This window comes from Chionomys nivalis, chromosome 4, assembly GCF_950005125.1.
Source record: "Chionomys nivalis chromosome 4, mChiNiv1.1, whole genome shotgun sequence".
Classification (NCBI taxonomy): Eukaryota; Metazoa; Chordata; class Mammalia; order Rodentia; family Cricetidae; genus Chionomys; species Chionomys nivalis.
In genome coordinates, this window is record NC_080089.1 from 52,066,577 (window position 1) to 52,091,963 (window position 25,387).

The 25,387-nt window shown below is 37.7% G+C and overlaps 1 protein-coding gene across 2 annotated transcripts in view; it reads right to left on the reverse strand.

The window, feature by feature from the left end:
- Window positions 1–219: 219 nt before the first annotated feature.
- Window positions 220–25,387, reverse strand: part of Ddx10 (DEAD-box helicase 10) — a 167,358-nt gene continuing 142,190 nt past the window's right edge. For both annotated transcript variants that reach the window (XM_057768914.1, XM_057768913.1), the window contains exons 17-18: window positions 20,557–20,693; window positions 220–947 (exon numbers count right to left, since the gene is read on the reverse strand). In XM_057768914.1, coding sequence (XP_057624897.1) covers window positions 770–947; window positions 20,557–20,693 — 315 coding nt within the window. In that variant the 3' untranslated portion in view covers window positions 220–769. The remainder of the gene's footprint in view (window positions 948–20,556; window positions 20,694–25,387) is intronic.

Consider the following 25,387-nt stretch of genomic DNA (forward strand, 5'->3'; position numbering starts at 1 on the left):
CTTCTAACCAGAGCACATGAAGAATGTCTTTAGAGGTCTGGAGAATTTATAAGTAATTGCCAGCAACTACAAGTGCAATGTGTTACATTTGAGCAGGCAAAGTTAACGATACAAACCCTGCTTCAGAAGTTTGTCACATGTTTTAATTTTATGAATATCTTTGAGTGTCTTTCATATTACTAGACACAATGAAAACAACAGTACTTTACATTATAGAAAACACGTTTATTTTTTATGAACTCAATTAAAAAATATTCATTCTTTGTCAGGGCTGGTCCATTATACTGTTTCTTTGGAAATAATGAAATATACATAAAATTATTAGCTATTTAACAATAATATTAAAATTTCTGTATTGTATGAAAGATGGGTATGAACAAGGGATTCAGAACATACCTGTAAAACAAACAGGGACTAGGTACAAGCTCAGTAGTAGAGCACTTGTCTACCATATGAAGGCCTTGGTTTAACCCTCAACACTGAAAACAAAGTAAACATTTCCACTAGTGGGCAATAGGAGCCTATTGACAAATTCTAACAGAGCAGACTACACACTACACAATGGTAAATTGTACAATACATCCTTATTTTGAATATGTTTCTTGATGTTTCAAAACTCAGTTTGTGAAAGAAACCCAGAGATATGATCATCTCTGTTAGAGAATGTGTCTTCTGAAAATGGGACACATAGTACCTAAACGCCCCAAAGCTCTTTTCAACTTCTTGCCCACATAATAATGTCCAAAGTCCACAAAGACACGGGGAATATTTAGTTTTGACTTCTGAGCAGGTGTAACACCAGCTCTTCATCCTCTGCTAAGGACAGGCCTGTATCCAAAGGCTCTAACGTTTCCCACTTGGCCTTCTTTCCATGACGGCTTCTTGGCTGTGCACCGTCGACTTCAGTGTTATTCCTTTTCCTCATTCCTTGCTTCTTCTTGGTATCACTGGTGGGAACAAATCCAATGATTTATTTTATCAATAATTAACTCAGTATGAAGTCAAACACTTAAAATAGGACAGAATAACCAAATGTATAGCAGATAGATGGTGAAATAATATTACACAAGACAAAAAGAAACCACAATACCAGGACCCCTATGTCACACACACACACACACACACACACACACACACACACACCTTCCATTAGTGCATGGTTATAGGGCCTATCATAAAACAGACAAATGCAGGGTACTGCATAAACTATATGACATTCAATATGATAATAACAGGGGGCTCTGGATACATTATCCAAAATTTGAAGATACAGAGAAGCCCCTTAGGTATGGCAGACTATAGTCTATCCTTGTCTTAACACATCAAATTAATCCTATTTAAAGTTAACCTTGAAGTAGCAGGCTATAGATATAGATAAGATACATATAGATACAGATAAAATATAGATACAGATAAAGGTATCAGGCACCTTATATTAATTATTAATTAATTATAACATTATAATAAATAATAAATTATAACATTAACATTTAATATTAGCAGGATATGTTATAATAAAGAGGTTAAAATGTGAAAAAACAGAAAATCAATTTCCTTTCTTTAAAAAGGCACACAGTCGTAAGAAACTAAGTACTACCAGATAATTCTGCACACATCCTGCACACCAGCCATCAAAGTAGAACTAACTTCTGAGAAGGGAAAAAGTCACTAACTGCATTAAATAAAGACAAAAGATGGGGCAGATGAAATAGCTACCTGAGTTCAATCCTGGAAACTCACAGGTAGAAGAAAATTGTTTTCTGATTTCCACAAGTGTTCATTGCACACTCATAAATCAATAAATGTATTTTTTAAAAAAATTATCAAAACACTTTGAGATATCATATTCAAGATGACTCAACTGGAGGGCATTGTTGAAATATGAGCGGCAGGGCTGCGTCCCCGGCACCCAGCCGCCCACATGGCTAGCTTATGCCCTGAAATAATTACACGGAAACTGTATTCTTTTAATCACTGCCTGGCCCATTAGCTCCAGCCTCTTATTGGCTAGCTCTTACATATTGATCTAACCCATTTCTAATATTCTGTGTAGTACCACGAGCTGGCTTACCAGGAAAGATCTTAACCTGCGTCTGTCTGGAGTGGGAGAATCATGGCGACTCCTTGACTCGGCTTCTTTCTCCCAGCATTCTGTCTGTTTACTCCACCCACCTAAGGGCTGGCCTATCAAATGGGCTAAGGCAGTTTTTTTATTAATTAACCAATGAAAGCAACAGATTAGAAAGAAATCACTCCCCCATCATTTCCCCTTTTTCTGTTTAAACAAAAAAAGAAAGACTTTAACATAGTAAGATTACATATATCAAGCAAGAATTACAGTTACAATACTTATATCTATTTTATCTTATAACTAAGGAAAACTATAACTATAACTAACCATTTTTCAACTCCATCAAAGACTCCAGAAGGATATAAACAAGAAATAAGAAACTTCAAACTCTAGAAATGACAGAGACATCTCACTGCCTGGACAGTCACCCAAAGTTTTTTTGTACTGTTGGGGCATCCATCTTCAACCTTTAGGCCCATAGTATCCAGCAGACATTTTTATCAATCAGGAAATTTCAAAGACAGTTCAGTCACTATCTGCTGTGTCCTGCAGCATGTCTCGTAGACTCTTTCATAAATCAGGAATCCCAAAAGATCATCTCACCTTTAGGCAAGTGTAGCAGTCCTCTCTCTGAGGGTTCTCTGTGTCCAGTTTATGCAATAGTCCAGGCAAGAGCAGTTTTTTGCTCAAATTCTTTCTAATCTGTTGCTTTCATTGGTTAATTAATAAAGAAAACTGCCTTGGCCCATTTGATAGTCCAGCCCTTAGGTGGGTGGAGTAAACAGAACAGAATGCTGGGAGAAAGAAGCCAAATTAGTGAGTCGCCATGATTCTCCCACTCCAGACAGACGCAGGTTAAGATCTTCCCTGGTAAGCCAACTCGTTGTGCTACACAGAATATTAAAAATGGGTTAGATCAATATGTAAGAGCTAGCCAATAAGAGGCTGAAACTAATGGGCCAAGGCAGTTTCTTTATTAAATGAAAGTAACTCCTCCATCAGGGCATGGAACAAGACGGCAGCTGAGTAAGAATGGCTGGCGCTCTCCCCTGCCACACACTCTCCAAGTTGAGCAGCTATTTACATACTAACTGATCAGCACAGAGCTAAGGAAGTCAGTAATCACTTCAAAGTAGCTCAATATAGTAAGAAGACAATTTTAAAAACCTCATGCTAACCACAAAGCAGACGTCTGTAACTGACAAATGCCAAATTACAGGAAATAAAAAACACAGTAACAGAACAATACCCTTAATTACTAAGAAAGACTGTGTTAGAGAAAAGTAACCACAATACTAGATATTTTATACAGAAAAATCCCCAGATACCAACAATATTGGAACTAATCAGTAAACTCAGCAAAGATAAAAAATGTAAAATCAACATATGAAAATCAATAGCATTACTATATCTAACAGTTATTTGAAACATAAATCAAGAAGCCTATCCTATTTATAGTAGTTAAGAATAAAATCTAAGGTGAAGGAGCTCAACAATGAGATGCTAATAAAAAACTTTAAAAGAAACAAAAAAGTAAAAATACATTCTACATTCATAGACAGGAGGAATCAATATTGTTAAAAATGTCCAGAATGACTCCCAGAATCAACATAATCTCCATCAAAGTGCCAATTCATACTGTATAGGAGAGGGGGAAACAATCCTAAAATTTACATAGACCTAGAAAAAAAAATCCTAAAATTTACATGAACCCACAATGAACAGGGAGAAGGGGAGGCAAAAGCAAGGAGAATAGGGAGGGAGAGCAGAGGGGGGAGAAACAGTCAATCAAACTCTGAGGTGTTATTATTTACTTAGAATTATTCCAAAAATTAAATGAAAGCAGATAAAAAACATACAGTGGTTCTTAACACATTAACTTTCTGCCTAAAAATTACACCATTCAAAAAATTCTCACAGTAGCTGTAATTAATAACCAATAAAAACTGCTACATAAATATTATATTCTATTCCAACCACATGATGTATTAAAAAAGACGAATTGTTCAAGTTTGAATGGATTCCATTACTGTTTAGAAGGCAGCCTGATATAAAAGTGAAAATGCCTAATCAGCATATCCATTTATAACCAGCTGGACGCAGACTATAGATCATTCCCCCATCTACCGCCCAGAAGCCCAAAAGCTCTGACTCAGCCATTTTCTTCACCAATAGAGGAAAGGCAAGCGAGATGGTACGATGTGGCTATTCAAAGTCACAGTCTGCTGAACTTTGAAAGGATGCCCAGAGCAATGAACATGAAAGACTTTTCAAAAAAAACTTAGCCAGGGAAGAATTAAGATAAATCTTTTCTTTTTCTCTTCTTTCTTTCTTTCTTTCTTTCTTTCTTTCTTTCTTTCTTTCTTTCTTTCTTTCTTTCTTTCTTTCAAAAAAAGCTTTTAAAAAAGATATTTAGTCTTAATGTGTTTAGGAGTGAGGCCAATCCTGTGCCAGTCCAACTCGGTTACAGTGCCATGAATAGGTGGTGAAGACAACGCTGGTTCTGTCTAGCTTTTGTGCCGAGTGCACCTCAGAGAGCTTCACAGAAAGCGTAATTAGTAGGCGCACTACTGCGTCTCCCTTGTCTATTGTGCTCTTGCACATCACAGCTCTGCAGGAAAGAGCTGCTTCAGTTTTTTTCCAAAGGAAAATCAGATGTGAATGTTGCCTATGTTCAATTAGCAACTGCAATTTTTGGAAGGCATTTTATGATTACTTTCTATAGCAAATAAGTAGTGATGTGAATAACAAATTATCTGTTAATAGGATGGGAATTCTATGGATAATCTGCCACAATTTAAGCCCTAAGAAATAGTAATCAGAAAAGCAATGATCTGGTCTCTTTCCAAAGCCACGGTGTGCGAGAAGCCCTGAGTTATTTCGCACCCTGCTGCATTAGGCAGAGGACCTCTGTCCTCTGAGTACTTGGTACTTGGTGGGAGCTCATTGGATCTAAGCAGGAACTGGGACTTCCTCATCAGTTAGCAGACGAATATAGGCCATGTTCAAGTTATTTCTTGGTTCTTAAATTATTCTTGACAAACCCTGGACAGCTTGTGGCCCAGAGTTCTATCAGGCAGCGTGTAGCAGTTGTAATGGTTAATACCTATTGTCAAGCTGACAGATCTAGAATCACCCACCAGACGGAGCCCTGGGCATACTTGTGAGGGAGTGTCTTGACTGGGTTAAATGAGATGGGAGGATCCACCCTAAACACCAATTATACATTCCACAGGCTGAAGACACCGGAAACCATGTGGGCATCAGTGTTCACCCTCCTGCTTCCTGACGCAGAGAGGTATGACTGACCAGCTTTCCAATGATCCTGCTGCCCCTTCTTCCCAGCCATAACTGTCTGTGCCCTGAGAACTCTAAGCTAAAGCAAACCATTCTTCCCGTAAGTTGCTTCTTGTCTGGTATTTGGTCACAGTAACAAGGGGAAAACAAAACTAAACAAACCCTCACACAACACCACAATCCAACACAACAACACAACACCAGTGTCATTTAGCAAGTAGATGGCAAAACGCCTGAAGATACCAAGGCTGAAAAATAAAAATGGATTTCACTCCAAAACAGAAATTCAAAATATGAACTCCATAAAGCAAGTGAACCCCAATACGTTAAGGGGGGTAAAGCTGACAGGTAAGTAGTGGCCCTCAGGGTGGGGCAGAATATCTAGGCTTGAGCTCCACATTTTGTCCTTCTATCAGCACCCATAAAGGACAAAAAGTGATGACTTCTTTCCCCAGTCTTAAAACATTTGAGCCAAGTGTGAGACAGGGTCATGTTACAATAAGTCAGTATTAACAACACACCACATGAATAAAGCACATCATAAAACGTAAGGGCAAAGCTTAGCTCGGAGCACCAAAAGCCCCCTACTATCAAAATAAAAAAAATTCAGAGATACTAATCTTTTAATAATCTAAACCATAGAGACTTCATTAGTAATGTATACTTACAGAACAGATCATACAACTAAGTACAGAGTAAAACATCGTCATTTGATAATGTAATATGAATAGACAACAAGAGGGCAATGCAATGCCTCAGACTTTACTAAAAACATTAATACAAAAGCATGTCACAGCACCCAAAACAAACACCCGATCCAATTATTTACTGGCAATAATGGAGGAAGAAAGAGAAAAGTGGAACATGAAGTTTGAAACTTATACTAAAAACTGATTTTAAATGAGATATAACTTTATTTCCTAAAATCTCTGAAGCCCAAACTAAAAAATCTCCTAGAAGCTGTGCTTATTTTTCTGTAGTTTTGATTTTCCTGGATTCAACATTTAAATTATTTTCAGACAATTTAAAATGCATTTCCTTCAACAGCATCTGTGTTAAATTCAAGAACAACAAAAGATATGTGTGTGGGGGGCACATGACACCCCAGTCTGCACACTGGATCAGCATTTCCACCAGAGCTCTCTACTGGGGGGAAGGCATCTCTTTCCAGCTGCTGTCTCAGCTCCACTTCATCATCTTCCCTTGAAAGCATACAGGTACACAACTATCTATGGATACGGATCTTTCCCTTGATCAATATAGCTCAAATTATTTATCAGTCATCTGACACCTAGTATTGCTACTTACTGATACGATTTTGGTCTTTCTCACCTGTATGCCATTTGTCACCTAGTATTGCTACTTACTGATACGAATGTGATTTTTCTCACCTGTATGCCATTTGGCAGCACCTTTCAAAAGTTTTAAAGTAAGTATGCCCACTTTTTTTTTCTTCTGGGAATCTTGCCCAAAGAAATAATTTTATGAAATTTTATGAAAACTGAAAAAAAATTAGGAAACCAACCCAGGATGAAGATCCAGCTACATTTAAATAATATACATGTGGAAGATCAATTGGATGAATGTTCTTTTTGCTAATGCATGTAACTTCTGTTTTTATGTAACCATCCTATATTAGTCTTAATATTAAAAAGTCTTATATATATAGGCTTATATTAGAAATAAAAATTAAATTCAAAGTTCTAAGTAGTTAGGTAATGCTAATTATTTTGTATAATTCCACAAAGCTTAAAAGCAGATGGTGTGCAAAAAAAAAAAAAAAAAGTTCCCATTGATAACCTAATAACTTAGCACAGAAACAGGAAACTGTAAGACTTGGTAGTTGAGGGTCACTGGTGATGGGTTATTTTCGGTAGTCTTTAAAAAGCTAGGAGTTGTGGTGCACCGCTGAGATCACAGTGCCTGGGGGTTAGGGAAGCTGCATTGCGGGTGGAGGCCAGTCTAAGTTACACAATGAGATTGTCTCACAAACAACAGGAGAAAGCAAAATAAAAGGTAAATTACCTTCCAGCCTTTGTTCAGGCCCCCAGAACATCTCATCTTCTTTCTCTAGTCATGCATCATGTTTAGCCTACTTCTTTCTAACAGGATCCTGCAGTAAACTAGAATGGCTATAGATTCTTATAAGCACCCTCTACCAAGAAGTTAGCATCAATCAAGATACATAAATGGGTAGAAGAGTGTTGGGATGAAAAGAAGCTGAAAATCTCCTCTGGCAGGAATACAGGTAACTACAGGATCATTATTATACGATTAGGTTACATATTTAATTGCAATAATTGTTCAAAGTATTCATGATTCAAATACTAGAATAAATTATTCATCCTTTTCTTAAAAAGGGTTTTCAACAGTTCTTCCGACCTTTATTCAGAGAGGCCTTACTAATTACTTCATAAAAAGTGAATTCCCAATTCTGCCTTCACCAGTTATTTCTTTCAAGGCCCTCATGACCAACTGTGTCTTACTTTCTGTTTATTTCTTTATGATCTGTTTGTCTGTCTCCCGCCAGTATAAGATCTATGAGAGCTAGGGTCCATTCTTCTTCATCCTCTGCCTACTCTGGAGTCAACTTTGTTTATTAACTGTCTACATACATAGAGTAATGCTGAAGAACCAAAACAGATTATCACCCCGGCTCTGATTTTGTAATATGGAGGATACTCTCTCTGTATATCAAATACATCACATGTCATTAATTTCACTACCTCATTCATTTCAACCAAGGCAATAGAATATTTTTGCAGATTCTTTTAAATGGAGAGAGCTGACTTTTCAATATCAAGGGCTTAATGAGCAATTGTGAGGTGAAAATAATAAAAAGAGACATTCCAGAAACATCGCAGTCTGTCAACTGCATGCTGATTTAGAATCTCCCACCAGCTTCACCTTTACTAATTACATAGATTATCACACATCACTGACCCCACTGCATTTCATATCTGGCTTTCTTTTAACTCTCATTAGGTCCTTAACAATAATCTTGCAAGCTAAGCAATATTTGGTTGACTGTGAAAACCAAATAGAGCTTAAGTATATGTTAAAGCTCCAGAACTTGTTAAAGAAAATTCAAAGCGTTGACTGCAGGAAAGCCAAGTTTTTGTTGTAGTTGTTTTGTTTTAACACAGACTTAATTTCCCCAAACCTATACTTCTCATGCTGCAAAGTTTATGTCAATATCCAAAACTACACGGAGTGACACAAGTGAGCAAGCATTCCGCAGTCTCTCGGTTCACAGAACCTCATGTAGCTCATACATCACCCCTTGCTAGAGCAACTAGGTTTGTACTATCAGCTTCTAAGATCCTTCTGCAGAACCAGTGTACTGATAGGGAAAGGCAAAGAGAAGGAAACAGACTCCATGATATACTTTCCCACCAATTAGAAACAAGTTTTATTAGGCTGGAGAGGTTAGGAAGCTCTAGCCAGTACTTACAGGAGTCAGAAAGGGTGTGGGGGGATTATTTATTATAATAGCAAGAACAAAAGAAAAACTGGTACATGCTATAAATATAGTTAACTGCTCACATTAAACAGCATATTTTAAAATATTATAGAGAATTGGGAAAACAAAACAAAAACCCAGATCAGAATGTCCTTTAACTGGAAAACTACATGCCCTGGGGTGCAAGGTTGTTGAGTTAGAACTATTATACCAAGCCTTAAGAATGTTTCAAGTGCTATAAGACATGGCTATGATCTAGGCTGGAAGACAAAGATCTGCTAAAAAAAACTTGTCAATCTCCACTGTGTGCATGCTTTATTGGAATCCAGTATAGTGGACTGAACTCCCAAGGATATTAGGGCAAGTAGTTCACATAAGCTTGACTTTGAAAAAGAGGATTATTGTATTAGAGCTCCTGTCCTAAAGAAGGCTGTATGTATACATAGGGACTCCATGATAAAACAAAAGGTAACATCACTGCACTCCTTAGAAATCTAACAGAAGGCAGCACTAGGGCTGCAGAAAGAACACATTTTTATTGTAGCATCAGTACAGATCTTCAACTTCTCTGTTTTCCTCCCCTCTGTCTCTTCAAGAATGCAGAGAAAAGAATGGAGCAAATCTGCAGACTGGTCTAGTGGCCAAGAAGATGAGGCAGGTATTCAGAGTTATAGAAAGAAATGCTCCCTTATACAAAGTCCCTGCAGCTTCAACTGTTGGTGGAAAGTCGGTATAGAGCAAGTTCAGCATCCCAGTGCCCAGTATGGGTATCTATTTGTACGAAACTTTCCTCAGTCAATAAACGCAGCTTAGATATTTTTCCCTACATATTTTAAAGCTAATAAATACATAAGTATGTACTCATTCATTTAAAAATATTACCCAAAAGTTTTGTACCTATCTGCAAGTACTGACATTTTAAAATTCAAGTAAGTTGTGTCTGAGATGTTCCCCTTATGTAGGAAGATAAGGCCTCCCAGGCTGCGAGATGAGACAACCCCTGGAGTCTGTCTGGCACTGTCAGAATCCTGCCGGTACCTAGCCAATTAGGGGTGACCATGCGACCTCAAGAACACCTGGGTGCTGGGAGGGTATAAACGTGCTCCCTGTTGCTATGTAAAGGAGTCTGATAAATCCCTTTCACTGGACTCCCAGCGTCCTTTGTGTCACTGACATTGTGCCTTCCTACCCTCTCCCCTGAGGAGTTAGGATCCAGCTACATCTGGCACCTGGAACAGGGACTTCTAGCACAGGTTTGGAGCTCGGTCAGAGCCCTTTTTCATTGCAGCTCTGATTTTTGGGTTTTGCCAGGAACAGGTTCTAGTTGTCTTTCCTCACTCGTGGCGTTGGACAGTGCCCACAACACAGTGTATTTCAGTGAAAAGGCCCCTCAATGCTGTGTGTTCTCGGTCCCTTTGACAGGTAAGCATTGGGCCCCCATTCTTTCTTTTGCATTATTTGCCATGTTAGGATCCAGCAACATTCTTATAAATTTCAATTTATAAGATTATGGCAATAGGCCTGATGGGGATCAATCATTGCAGTGTACTCCAGAAAATCTGTTCTTTTCTTAAAGACTACTACTACTTATGGAACCAGTACTAAGAATGCGTGACATTCTCAAAACCTCAATTCTCAAATTTCTACTGGAATTAGAAAGAATTATAATGGGGGATGTAGCACAGGAAGATGTCTAGAATTTATTATAAACATAACTGAAAACACGTAAAAAAGTAATCTTAGATCAGAAGACTAATAATCAGAAAAAAATCTAGGTTGGTGAAAAGGAAAAAGGGTATAAAAACCACAACTCTCACCACCAAACCTTGACCTCATTTCCTTTAATTAAACATCCATGCATTATTTGAAACTGTTAAAATCTTTTTGTTGTTGTTGCTTATAAAAATCTAGGGATTTGGTGAAGAGCTAGGAGTCCTTCAGACAGACACAGAGATGCAAGTACACACTATGCTACTCAATTGCTTTTCCTAGACTTTGGAGATTGCTTTAACACTTATCTGCAGAGTCAGGGTTTAAAAACTTCTGCTCTGCAGAAACTTTTAACACAAAATTATTTCTCCTCCCATACTGAATTTAAATATCACCTAAGTTTAAGCCAGAAAACTTTGCTACTAATCTACATGTAGAATATTTTGTACTTCCAGAAATACATCAGCTTCCATCTCAAACTACTTTAACTAATTAATTTTCTCAATATCAAAGATTATCATGCCCATCAAACTTTCAGCAAAATTCTTCACAGACCTCAAAAGAGCAATACTCAACTTCATATGGAAAAGCAAAAAAAACAGGATACCCCAAACAATCCTATACAATAAAGGAATTTCTGGAGGCATCACAATCCCTGACTTTAAACTCTACTATAGAGCTATAGTACTGAAAACAGCCTTGTATTAGCATAAAAACAGACAGGAGGGCCAATGGAACCAAATCGAAGACCCAGATATTAATCCACACACTTTCGAACACCTGATTTTTGACAAAGAAGTTAAAAATATAAATAGGAAAAAAAGCATATTCAAGAAATGGTGCTTGCATAACTGGGTATCAACATGTAGAAGAATGAAAATAGATCCATATCTATCACCATGCACAAAACTCAACCAACACTGAACCTCACAGAAGAGAAAGTAGGAAGTACTAGCAAAGGAGACCACTTCCTAAATATAACCCCAGTAGCACAGACACTGAGAGAAACAATTATGAATGGGATCTCCTGTAACTAAAATGCTTCTGTTAAGCAAAGGACATGGTCAACAAGACAAAACGGCAGCCTACAGAATGGGAAAAGATCTTCACCAACCCCATATCAGACAGAGGACTGATCTCCAAAATATACAAAGAACTCAAGAAGCTCATCAAAAGAACAAATAATCCAATGAAAAATAGGGTACAGAACTGGGCAGTGGGCTACACGCCTTTAATCCCAGCACTCAGGAGGTAGAGGCAGGTGGATCTCTGAGTTCAAAGCCAGCCTGGTCTACAAGAGCTAGTTCCAGAACAGGCACCAAAGCTACAAAGAAACCCCCCTGTAACATGGGGGCCGGCTTGTTGGGATTTCTGTCCTGTCCGATACCCCACATCTGGCAAGCCCCAAAGAAAATCACACAGAGATCTCCATAAGTTAAAAAACTGATTGGTCCATTAGCTCAGGCTTCTTGTTAACTCTTGTAGCCTATATTAACCCATTGTTCTTATCTACATTAGCCACATGGCTCTGTACCTTTCTCAGCCAGGCAAATTACATCTTGCTTCTTCCGTGGTCTGGGCAGGACAGCAGGAAGAGCTTTCTTCTTCCCAGGATACTCCTATTCCCTTTGCTCCACCTCTACTTTTTGTCTGGTTTTCCCACCTATACTTCCTGCCTGGCAAATCAGCATTTATTTAAAACATGATTGACAGAATACAGACAATTCTCCCGCACCACTTCCCCCTCTTTTTGTTTTTTTTAAACAAAGGAAATATCCATAGCCCATTTATTGGGAATCCAATGAAAAATGGGGTACAGAGCCAGGCGGTGGTAGCACACACCTTTAATCCCAGCACTCAGGAGCTAGTTCTAGAACAGGCACCAAAGCTACAGACAAACCCTGTCTCAAAAAACAAACAAACAGAAAAGGAGGAGGAGGAGGAGGAAGAGGAAGGAGGAGGAGGAGGAGGAGGAGGAGGAGGAGGAGGAGGAGGAGGAGGAGGAGGAGGAGAAGGAGAAGAAGAAGAAGAAGAAGAAGAAGAAGAAGAAGAAGAAGAAGAAGAAGAAGAAGAAGAAGAAGAAGAAGAAGAAGAAGAAGAAGAAGAAGACCTAAACAGAGAACTCTCAACAGAGGAATCTAAAATGGCTGAAAGACACTTAAGGAAATACTCAACATCTTTAGCCATCAGAGAAATGCAAATCAAAACAACTCTGAGATTCCATCTTACACCTGTAAGAGTGGCCAAGATCAAAAACACTGATGACAACTTATGCTAGAGAGGATGTGGGGTAAATGGAACACTCCTGCATTGCTGGTGGGAGTGAAAACTGGTATATCTTCTTTGGATATCAATATGGCGATTTCCCAGAAAATTAGGAAACAACCTTCCTCAAGACCCAGCAATACCGCTCTTGGGTATATAGCCAAAGGATGCTCAATTGTGCCACAATGACATGTGGTCAACTATGTTCATAGCAGCATTGTTTGTCATAGCAAGAATCTGGAAACACCTAAATGTCCCTCTACTGAAGAATGGATAAGGAAAATGTGGCACATTTACACAATGGAGTACTACACAGCTGAAAAAAAGACATCTTAAAGAGATTTGCAGGCAAATGGATGGATCTAGAAAACATCATATTGAGTGAGGTAACCCAGGCCCAGAAAGACAAATATCATATTTACTCACTCATAAGTGGCTTTTAGACACAAAGGAAAGATAAACCAGCCTACAGTTCACAACCCCAGAGAACCTAGACAATAAAAGGAATCTTAAGAGAGACATACAAGGATCTAATCTACATGGGAAATAGAAAAAGACAAGATCTCATGGGTAAACTGGGAGCATGGGGACCATGGGAAAAGGTAAAAGGGGAGGGGATAAGAACGGAGGGCAGCAGAGAAAAATATATAGCTCAATAAAATCAACTTAAAATTTAAAAACAAAACAAAAAAATGTTTCTGCCCATCTTTTTTGCCCCTCAGAAACTCATTTTTGGTGTATATATGCTTGTGAAAAGTCCTCTGTATATTATAAAGCTAACTGAAAATCTTTAAATAGAAGTTGCTCAGCAAAAATGATTGAAGAGACGCTACAGAACTCAATGCTAAGAGAACCTATAGAGATTAAAGTAGTTCACAAAGACATTTACAAAGAATCAGATTTACTCAAACATGAAACCAGCATCCATCAGATATTTCACAGACAAAACCAAACACACAAAAGACAAAAACAAAAAACCAAGCACTGATCATCTATTGATTAATATTAAGAACCGATATTAACAGCGAATTACACATGAATTAGACCCATTTACTCAATACAGGTTAAGGTATCATCCATATGAAACTTAATTATAAAGAAGTCATGTTTAAATTGTGACAAGAGCCTTGTACAAGTTATAAACCTAACCGATCCTATGCTTCCCAGAACAACCTACCAAACATACCACTATACAACAATTCCTTTGTGGACCCCTACACTCTTTACGTTTGCAGTCAATGGAGAATGAACCCAGAGCCTTTCACATGCCAGGAAAGGACTCTGCCTTAGTCTGGAAATTTCTTATAAAGGAACCAGACTTAGTCCAAAGCTGTCATCTAGAAATAAAAGATCAAAAGAAGTTATAAACTTTTTTGTTTGAAACATTAAGGTTATAAATGTTAACACTCAGTTTTATTGGACAATGAATATCTACAACATAGGCATTTCTTCTTAATCATATTTAATACTTGGAAATTTTTACATCATTTCCAATCCACATGAGGATGGTCATGAAACAAACAAGATGAATGGTACTGTATATATAAAAATTAATATATTGCATATGTAAATAGTCAAATCTCTCATCTTGTGAGGCATAGCTAAAGAAATAATCTTATCAAACTATTTTAAAAGGACTCTTGCCACCCCATCCCTGTCTGGTTCAGATGTCTAGTATAGCTGTTATCACTGTCTTCAGGGAACTCTTCTTCACCCACCAGGCTCAACTGGGGACCTCACTGATGTGTTCTCCGTGCTCATTTCCTATGTATGCACATCCTACCGCATCTCCAGGCATACAAATCACAACAGTCATGCATTACAAATTTCAATACTACACACTTAATTCTTTGTAACCACAACTGAACTCAAAGTTTCCTGAGAGTACATGAACGGTATTGTCTGTTTAATCTTTTGTGCTCTGTGCCTGCTTTGATTATGAATAGCACACGACAGGCAATAAATTATTCTTTGTAGAAAGAATGTATGTAAAGAAATGAGAGACACTCAAAAGAAAAGCAAATATGGTATTTCGTTATTATTTTATATGGGTGTTTATGTGCACTTGCTTTTACGCACCATTTATGTGAAGGTGCTGGCCGAGGCCAAAAGAAGGCAACAGATCTCCTGGAACCAGAGTTACAAGCAATTTTGAAGAACCTGATGGGGGGCTGGGAACCAAACCTGGGTTTCCTACAAGTGTGGCAAGTGCTCCCAACTCCTGTATTTTAAATTAAGTAGAATGTGGATTAAATAATGCAAAACATTCTTACTGTAGTTGTTTTCACCAAAGAGATAAATTCTTTTTATCATTCAAACATTGTGACTACAGTGCATGGGGTACTTGAAATGAAAATCATTTATGATCCCAAAGGCAACTGCTTAAGTTAGCCTTTTTCTGCTAAAAGATAAACAAACTTCAAAACATACTAGGGATAAGTTCAAATGACTGTGTACTCATAACAGACCAATGAATTATGTCATAAAATCAACCAAAACAAAGCCCTAGTTTTCCTATGAATTTTTGTCTCTATTTTAGTAATAATAACAACAAAAAATTCCTAATATCTATGAATTCTACCTAAACTAATTCCACCGGCTCAAAAAAGAAAGGGAAAGGAAGAAAAAGCCTGAGAAAATTGGACTAACCTTTTAAAACAGATGAAAATGAAGAAAGAATCAGAAAAAAGTAAATTTTTCTGTTTTGGATCTGCCATGAAAAAAGAATACAATAAACCTAGGGCTTGAGGCAGAGTGTGGCTCACCCAGCATTGGCCCCTCCTGAATTATGAGCACATTCCTGCCCCTTGCCCTCATTTCAGCTGTCTCTGAGAATAAACTAGGATGCGTTTTTTAAAGTTCACACATGAACACACTGTATTGTCCTCCCCTCCTCCTCTCTTCCCACATTGGAGCCTTAGAAGAAACTCAAGGCCATATGATGCTCATTGTTAGTGAGTTCACAATAAGCAATAGCTGTGTTGCTGCTGTGCTAAATCAAAGGGGTTGAATGATGAAGCTAAAACCCTCCGGAACGTTACAAGAGACATCACTTTGGATAACTCCACAGAGGCCTAAAGATGGTTCAATTCTCCCGCAGCTGTGCAAAGAACTGAGAAGGACAGAAGTACAGACTTTTTAAAAATCTGTTAGACCTCCTTGGGGAAGAACTATTGACCACAGATCTGTCCATTCTTCACTAAATCTGCCTCTCCTGCTGCCTTCTTCCTACTGACAAAGTATCTTTCCATGTAGAGAGACAAAAGTGTTACTTACTATGAATATTTATGAGCAGCAACAAAGTAAAGGAAACTTTCAAATGAAACCAGTTCAAAACTGCTATTTTCTAATTGCGCTATCCAATCCCTTAAGACTGAACTCATTTTTGGAAACACAAAGTTTATATCCAAAAATAAGCTTCAGACGAAGTCATGATAACCAGGATCAGCATGGGAACTGGTACAGAGTGGAGCCCAGAAAGAGCACAGCAAGCAAATCTGTAAGCATGCTAGGAAAACACCCAAGGGCCAACAACACAAATCCTTAGTAAATCATCAAGTTAGAGACAGGCAAAGGAAACATGCAGCCCATCTGGAAAAACATCGGACACCCGTGCCTACATTATTTCTGCAACCAGTACTAGTTTCAGCAATTATTACTATTAAAATTTACAATCTTTGGTCTTTTGAATACTTTAGTTAAATTATAGACTACTATTTGTACCTTATCATAACCCTGCTTTTTAGTCTAGGAATGACTAATAAGGTTAACCTTGTGTATCAATTCCACTTGATTGATAGAGAATATGCTGAGAAATATGACGGGCTACTTGGACAGAAATATAAATTAAACATATCTTCCATAAGAACTTGAAACACCAGTGCTATGTATTTGCCAACCAGAGTCCAGTGATTCTGTACTATAAACACCCCTACCCAACACCCAAGCAACACCTAGCAATAGCTAAAGACATTTTTGCTCTCAACTCGGAGGGTGGGGATGCGCTACTCCTGGTGGCCACACCCAGTGTTATAGCCCTTACTGTCCCAAACACCGTCCAAACACTACCTGAACCAGAATATCAACAACCCTAAAGCTAGTCAGTACGTGGACCCAGGTTTTCAGTAGAGTGACATCAAATGTGTCTTCAGTTTTCCTGACCAATTCTCTACAGGCCCCGGCAGTTGCATGTAATGTGAGTGAAGAAGTCAAGCTAGAGAAACGGCTTCACTCACACTACAGTTTGCTGTCATCACGGACATAAACCACTCCATCCTTTAAAGATCTGTTTATCTATAAAAAGAGAAGGCTGGACTACATAATGTGTACACGTTCACACACATACACAAGATTAATAGGAAACTCTTAAACATATTTATGAAATAAAATCCTCATGCTAGCAATAAAACCCTGTCCATACTCTCTTCAACAAAGATATTTCTTCAGCTTAAGACAAGCTGAGCAATTTTAATTTTCCAGAGTTAACTTGCTTCCCCAGGAATTAAACATCTTAATTTTCATATAATACTTAACTATTTTCCATCTGAGTCCCCCACCTTATATTAAAATGCTTTGGTACCTTTCAAGGTATCCTATCTCCTTACGATTGTACTATCTGCTCCTAGCTTCTTCTAATCATGTAAAATCTGTTGTTTTTTGCATTATTCTTTTTTTTTTTTTGGTTTTTCGAGGACCTCTTAGATAGCCTCTTATACTTTTATCGCCAATCAACTAAGAAATTGAAATATTTAAGGGTTTCAACACTCATGTCATCGATAGCGACAGTGAGAACAGAAGCTGGAACTGTAAGTGTTCCTGTAAAAAGGAATTGTGAAAAGTCGGGCTCTCTGAAGGATAATTAAGAGGATAAAGCTATTATAAAAACTAACATGAGATTACTAGAGAACAAACCACATTAGCTGCAGTAGGAAATGCTACTGTGTAGGTAGCAGTGACAGAAACATGAAACACAATACCTTTTGAAGAATGACTTAGAAACGGAACCCAAATCACTTACTCTAATGGCACAAACATGCATACAATTTTAAAAATCCTATCAAAATTACTTTCACCCAAGGTGTCTCTTAGAGTAGATAAAAAAGAAAAACCAGGAAAAAATTCACGACCGATATTGTAGGACTGCTGACACTTGAAAGATTCGTTCTTCTCTTAAAGCAGTGCCAAGAATCCACACAACACATGACCGCGCAACACCTGTAGGAACTCCCACAGAGTTAAATTACACACAAACAGCTGAAGCCATGCTGCAAATCAAACTTCATCTATCAAAAGAGAGATCCTGTCCACCACTCTTTAAGGGGCGGGGTCTGTAGGGACATTAAGGCACACGAGCCATTCAGACGGTTGCACATGAGCACCAAGGAACTTTCTGAAGCAGAGTGCACAGACACACTTTTACAAGTCACTTCTAAATATCAGGAACACAATCTGAACATAAATCACTTAACCTTAAAGCCTCAAATCAATGTATTTTCTAAAGTCTAATGAGACTATTTTACCCTTGGTTGTTTTTTCAATAGTAAAACTAAGATGCCTGTCATTTAGCATCTGGAAACACTATAAAGTGTTGGTATACTTACCAGCTACCTGCCCAATAGCATGTCCCTGAAGTTCTGGCATCACTATGCTTGCATAAGTAAAATTTCTCTTTTAATAAACACACAGTTTGAATAAACACTAGGTCAGTGTCTCTACAGCATGGTTTTCCAAGAAGATTAATCTTTTCGAGAATTTTGCAAAATGTTGTTCTTAGTTAAAAACAAATTACTGTTTTCCATGACCTATTTCTTCAACTCTAGAATCCCTGGGCGAGCATCTAAAGGGTTCCATCAACATTTGTCTTCACATCAAGAATATTAACTTTAGGTGCTGGAGAGATGGCTCAGAGGTTAAGAGCACTGGCTGCTCTTCCAGAGGTCCTGAGTTCAATTCCCAGCAACCACATGGTGGCTCACAACCATCTATGATGAAATCTGGTGCCCTCTTCTGGTGTGCAGGCATACATGGAGACAGAATGCTGTATACATAATAAATAAATCTTAAAAAAAAAAAAAAAATATTAACTTTATCTGTCATTGCTACCTAACTTCTATTCAGTGATTTAGAAAAACCAAGGAGCCTAAAATTCAATACAAGCTTATAATGCACAGTACTACTCTAGGGAGAAATGCTAAGTAATTCATACCATTACTCAATTTACCACATTTCACTTAATTTTGGCAGAGAGGCAAATAGATAATAGACATTCAACGATCAGGTTTTAAACGGAAAGAATTTGGCTGTTTACATAGAAAATTTCTATTATCTTATTTGCTAATATGAAAAAATGTCAAAATATAACTTCTACTTTTAAATTTCAGAGCCTTTTGATTTTTAGTTACATTTGTTTATGTACTCACTCATTCATTTATCCGTGTGGGGGATTGTGGAGGGTGTGCCCACGGATCTGTAATATACATTATACTGGAAGACTGTTGGATTTTGGTCCCCTTACTTCAAACCCAAGCATGTTTATTTCAAGTGTCCTTCAAGACCTGCCGTCTGGGGATGGGCACCCCAAACCAACTTTGTGACAGGAAAGAAGGACTGACAGCAAATAAGCCCAGGAGTAAAAACATTGTGTCCTTGAAAACAGCTAAAAAATAAACAATGCCCAACAGAGGCAACTAGTGTTTAAACCATGGCATAAAAAGGCCTGCAGCAGAAAGATGAGTGAGAAGTTCTACCATGAGAAGCTCATCCACGGAGAGAAAATGCAATTTGGGACTCCAGCTTTACGACTTAAACCTCCCAGTCAGTTTCTGCTGGACATGGTGAGGGGCAGATCTGATGATGTTTTAAGTATGTATTGTTATTTGTTCTTTTACTTGGAAATACTGTCCAAGGGGGTGCTTGGCTCGGCTTGGGACTCCCTCTACTAGGAACTTCACCTGGCTGCTGCAGATAGGCATGCCAGAGATAATACTGTACATTAGCCTCCGAACTGCACAGAACGAAGTCAGAAGACAACTTACTCGAGTCAGTTCTCTCGTTCTACATGTCTGTCTCTGAGACTGAACTTGACTGTAAGTCCGTTTATCTGATGACCCGCCTCACAAGCTCAAGTTTTTCTGTTTTTAAGACAGTTTCACTTCACTTGTACAGCCCATGATAACCTTTTACTTACGGTGATTCTCTTTCTGAACCTGCTAAGTAGTGGAATTATAGGTATGTACCACCACACCTAGGTTTTCAAAGATAATTTTTAATAGCATTCTCACCAAAATCCATTGATCAAAATAAAACCCTGCCTGTTTGTGTTTATTCTACTTCATAAACTACTCAAGTGTAGAGGATTAAGAATGAAAGGAGACTCTGAAGGGGCACGTAGAACTTTTCCTGTCTCTTCTCTTTCTCTCTGTCTCTTTTTCTCTCTTCTTTCCCTTTCCCCACATCCTTCCCTTCCCCCAGTAAAACTTCCCACTTAAAAAAAAAAAAAATGAAGGGAGAGAAAAAAAGGCAAAGAATAAGAAAACAGAATTCATGTATCAGTTATATGTGATAACAGGAATTACAAATATCCTTGAAAGGATCAGAAGAGTATAAGACAGAGAACAAGGAAAGCAGATTTTACAGGTCATTAAAGGCTTAAAACAAAATCTCAAAGCAATAGTTCAGTAGTCACTGATTTCAATAAAATAGGACCTATGTGTGAAATTTGCATCTAAAGACACTAAGGATAAGAACATACCTCATCTCATGTTTTATATCTTCACTCTCAGATTCTTCAGAACTTCTGTGCTTGTCTGGATCTGGAAGTGTGCTTGGATCAAATCCACCATCATCTTCATCACTCCAGTCCAGAAAGGCTTCTTCTTCATCTCTGGCCTAAGAAAACGCACAGAGAATCATGCTGTAAGAAGTCATCTGATAATAGCCCTGTTTGTGATAGATTCACACAGAATACTCATCTGATATTCCTAAATTAGAAGACTTCATTATAAAGAACTCGAAGCAAGACTTCAAGAACTTCCACAAGAACTTCAACATTTTCAAAGACAAAGAAAAGTTGTATTATTTCAAATTGCAATAAAATATAATCCAGAAATTATATTTCTATTAAGTTCCTTACAATTGCTACAGGGAGAAGTTATTGGTTTTACTTTTTCCATGTAATTCAATTATTAAAGGAAAAATATCAATTGTTTCATTATTCTTATACACACACACACGCACACACACACACACACACACACACACACACACTTCAAAACTACCAAAAATATTAAGTGGAAATATCAAAGACCGGAAGAACATATTTGTGAGATTTTTATGACTATAAAAGTCTGAATTTTGAAATGCAATTACATCTGCAAGAAACTTGCTTATATCACTAGAATTTAAGTGTAGCGCCAGTGTGACTAAGATCACTAGGGGAGCAAAGGATGAAGAAAGGGGACAGTGGCACTACAGAGCGGGCAAGGACAAACTAATGTGAGAGTGAGCAACATTCAAGGCATGAACATCATTTGTCTAAAACTGATTTCTGAATGACTAGTTTGGCCACCTGATAAATGAACTCCTTGAATTGAACAAAAAAATATAAACAGGATTCAAATTTGAAAGTCTAAATAAGTTTCCTTTTTAAAAATAAGTAATATCTTTATAAAACTTTTTTGAGACCAACTATGACGAACCTAATAATTTTTTATTCAAGTGAATAATGATTTCCCAGAAACAGACTCATGCCTCAGAATAGCATATAAACACTGCACAACCCCAAGGCACTGCAGAAATTCTCTTACACATATGAACGGCTCTCTCAAAAAATCTTTAAATATAAGAAAACAAGGAACAAGTTAAGAAGTAAGGATTAATCACTTCTGCGAAAGTTCCTAGTAGTATTTTTCTTTTTTCTTGTTTTTTTTTTTTTTTTTTTTTTTTTTTTTTTTTTTTAATTTTTTGAGAGAGGGTTTCTCTGTGGTTTTGGAGCCTGTCCTGGAACTAGCTCTTGTAGACCAGGCTGGTCTCGAACTCACAGAGATCAGCCTGCCTCTGCCTGCCAAGTGCTGGGATTAAAGGCGTGTGCAACCACCGCCCGGCTAGTAGTATTTTTCTTAAGAAAGTTTCCTGGTAACAGTGAAAGGTCTGAACAAATATCAGGAGGGAAAATTGTCAATAGAAGCCAAAACCAGTACAACTATGGCAAACTATTATCACTTTTTTGAAAATAAAAATAGCAACAAAATTTGGTGTTGCCACACACTCAAGAGAACACTAATCTCGTGGGCTACAAGATATTCACAACTCTCCAGATAGTCCAACTATATGCTGCTCATAAAGGTATGCTGTCTGAAGATGAAGGCGGAGTTAAGTATAAGAGGTTATCAAATTTTTTGGTTTTAGGACATCCTCACACTTAAATAGAACTAAAGTTCACAAAGAGTTCCTGCTAATGTAGAGAAAATGATACAGACATGTTATATCAGAAATTAAAAGTTAATTCATTTATGAACAATAAACTATGTATTAACATGAAAGGTACACTTTTACAAAAACAAAAAAGCTGTAATTTTTTTTTCCCCCCAAAATCAAAGAACACTGCTTTATCCTTTTCCAAGTTACAAGTGCCTGGCTGCACCCAACCTGCTACAGTGTGACTTTGTCTGAAGTGTAAGGAGAACTCACAGGCAAGTACTTAGAAACAAAGGAATTACTTTATAGCTTGTGATTTTTAATTCCCTAACAAATACCTTGCATTAAGTTTCTTTAAAAAAATTATTGTTATCATTTATAATTTTTTGGATTCTGAGAATTACACAAATGTATTTTGATTATATTCACCCACTCACCTACTCTGACTCGTTTTCTCTCTACTCACACAACTTGTGTTTTTCTTAAGCCCTCGAGTGCAATTTGTATTCTACAAAAACTATCAAGTGTGATGAACCAGGGGCCACATCCTTGAAGAAAATTGATTCTCACTTCCCCAGCAGCTAACAAATACCAATAGGTCCTAACTGGTGGTGAGACTTTGTGCCTACCTCCTCCCCACTCCATCCCGGGATATTATCTAACTTGAGCTTGTACAACTAGCATGCTGTCACAGCCACGGTGAGTTCATACATGTAAATGTCCTGTTGTGTTCAGAAAATACTGTTACACTATAGTTACCCACTTCTTAGACTCTAGTTTCATCATAGTTACCCACTGTCTTCGACTCTAATAATCTTTTCATCCCCTGCTCTGCAATGATCCCTGAGCTTGGGAGGAAGGGGTGTGATATAGATGTCCCATTTAGGGTTGGATGCTCCACTGTCTCTTATTTCCTGCACCTTGGCCATTTGTGGCTCTCTATAAATGCCATCTACTGCAAAAACAAATTTTTCTGATGGTGGCTGAAAGATATACTCCACTATAGGTACACCAATAAGACACTGGGTGTCAGATTAATGTTACATACTTAGGTGTAAACCTCATGCTGATGGAGGAGGGTCACTTATAATTAACAATCAGCCCGAGAAGTGACTAAAAGTGGTACAGAAAAAATGACTATCAGAGGTACAGATTTACTTGAGAGAATCGATAAACATAAAACACAGATGTACATATCAGGTCCATAAATATGGTCTAAGAAAAAAGTCCAGGAATACTGTGGAGATGCCTTACAAACATGCCAGAGTTTGAACAATTGTCTCTTTCTAAAACCTATCTTTTTTTATGTTGAGAATCTAGAGTTATGCTATGGTCTGCAGTGTTAAAAGAAAAATTCTTGTGGATCATATCTTTCTATGCCCAACAAGCTCCAAAATATTTTGATTAGAGATTTTTACTCTTGATTCTAGACAAACTGGTCACGTCACAGAGCACATCTAGAAGATGAGGCCAGAATCATCAGTGAGCAACTATGAACAGTGTCTGTCTATATTAAAAGCAAATACAGTTTTCTTTTGTTCATTCGCTCAAACTTTCTCTCCTCCCTCCCCTCTCCATAACCTCGCCCCTCCCTTCCAAAACATAAATCAAGCTGTCTTTAAATCTATTAGCTATTTAAATTTATTCTTTCTTTAAAAACTGCCACATAGTTTTGCTTAGATTTTTTTTTCTCCCAGAACCCAACATTATTTCCTGAAACATTTTAAGTCATGTAGAATACAAACCAGAATGACAATTTATTGCCTTGGATGTTAAAATCTCTAATATTTTGATTATTACTAATGAAACTTTGGTGTCTTTCAGATGTTTTTGCTGACTAGTAAAGTTATTGTCCCTTTCATTTATAAAGCAGAGAGAACCAAAGAAAAAAATTATTCATAGTACTTGCTTATCAGCAGGAATTTCAGATTGCTACAATATGCTTGAGTTTATAGTTTATTTCAACCAGAGATGATTCCTGAAGCTTTTATTTGTGGAAAAATTCCAACATCCCCAGAACAGCCACAAACTGAAAAACCTGTACTCTAGTATGTTGATGAAATATCTTGAAGATGGATAGAGTCTTATACATTCTTTGTTGTTTTAGGCTTGAAATAAATCCTGCAATAAAAAGCTAGTTATAGATCTGAAAGATGAACTTTGAAACATATGGATGCCTTCTGACATAAATATTAACTTAGAAATGCATACTCAAATCTTCCATGGTATAGAAAAACAGAAGTATAACTAGCTTCTAAAGTTATGTAGTAATTATTTACTGAGTGCTTCCTATGTACAATAAGCATAGTAACTGACTCTGGTAAAGTCTGGCCCATGCTCTTCCATGAACACAACCTGCAATGTACACACACACACACACACACACACACACACACATTTCTAATATAAGGAAGAGAGTAATACATGTTCTCTGGGTTATTTGCAAGTGAAATGCTATGGAAGTTTAGCCAGTGGAGCGCTGATCTAGCACTGGGACGGGGGTAGTGGCAGATAAGAAGACAAGCTTCATACATCATTTAAACTATGGTTAACAAAACAAGAAAGGGATTGGGACAACAGAGAAGACCCTAAAAGGGTGTTATGAAAGATTGCATTCATAGTGCAAGCAAAGATAAAGGATACAGATTGTGTAGTGCAAGGTGGAACTAGAAACATAATTAGAAAAAGTATTGCCCATCCCTTCTCCAAGCAGGTAGAGTCCCTTGCCATAGTTCCCAGCCTAAGAAGCAGAAGACCAGCTGGATTTTTAACTGTCACTGGTTCCCTTACCCAGGCATCTTCCATTAACAACCTGATACTCATGTGGTACAAACGTGAGCGTTATGGAGAGAACACAGGAACAGCAGCGGTCACTGGGAGACTTATTAAACACTGCCTCTGCCCTTGCGGCTGTGCAGCTGTACATCAGGTAAATCACAACCTACGGTAGAGTTTATCATCTGGGAATCTAAACCGTATTAATGTCTAATTAGGGAGTCTATAGACTAATGAGGAAATAATCTAAAGTGCCCTACACAAAGCATGGTAATCAATGCGGACCCTCAACAAATGGTTGAAATAGTAATGTTTTACATAACAGGAAGGAAATAAGAGAACTGTTAAAAATTCTAAGAAGGTCAACAGGACCTGAAATCCTGAGCTGACAT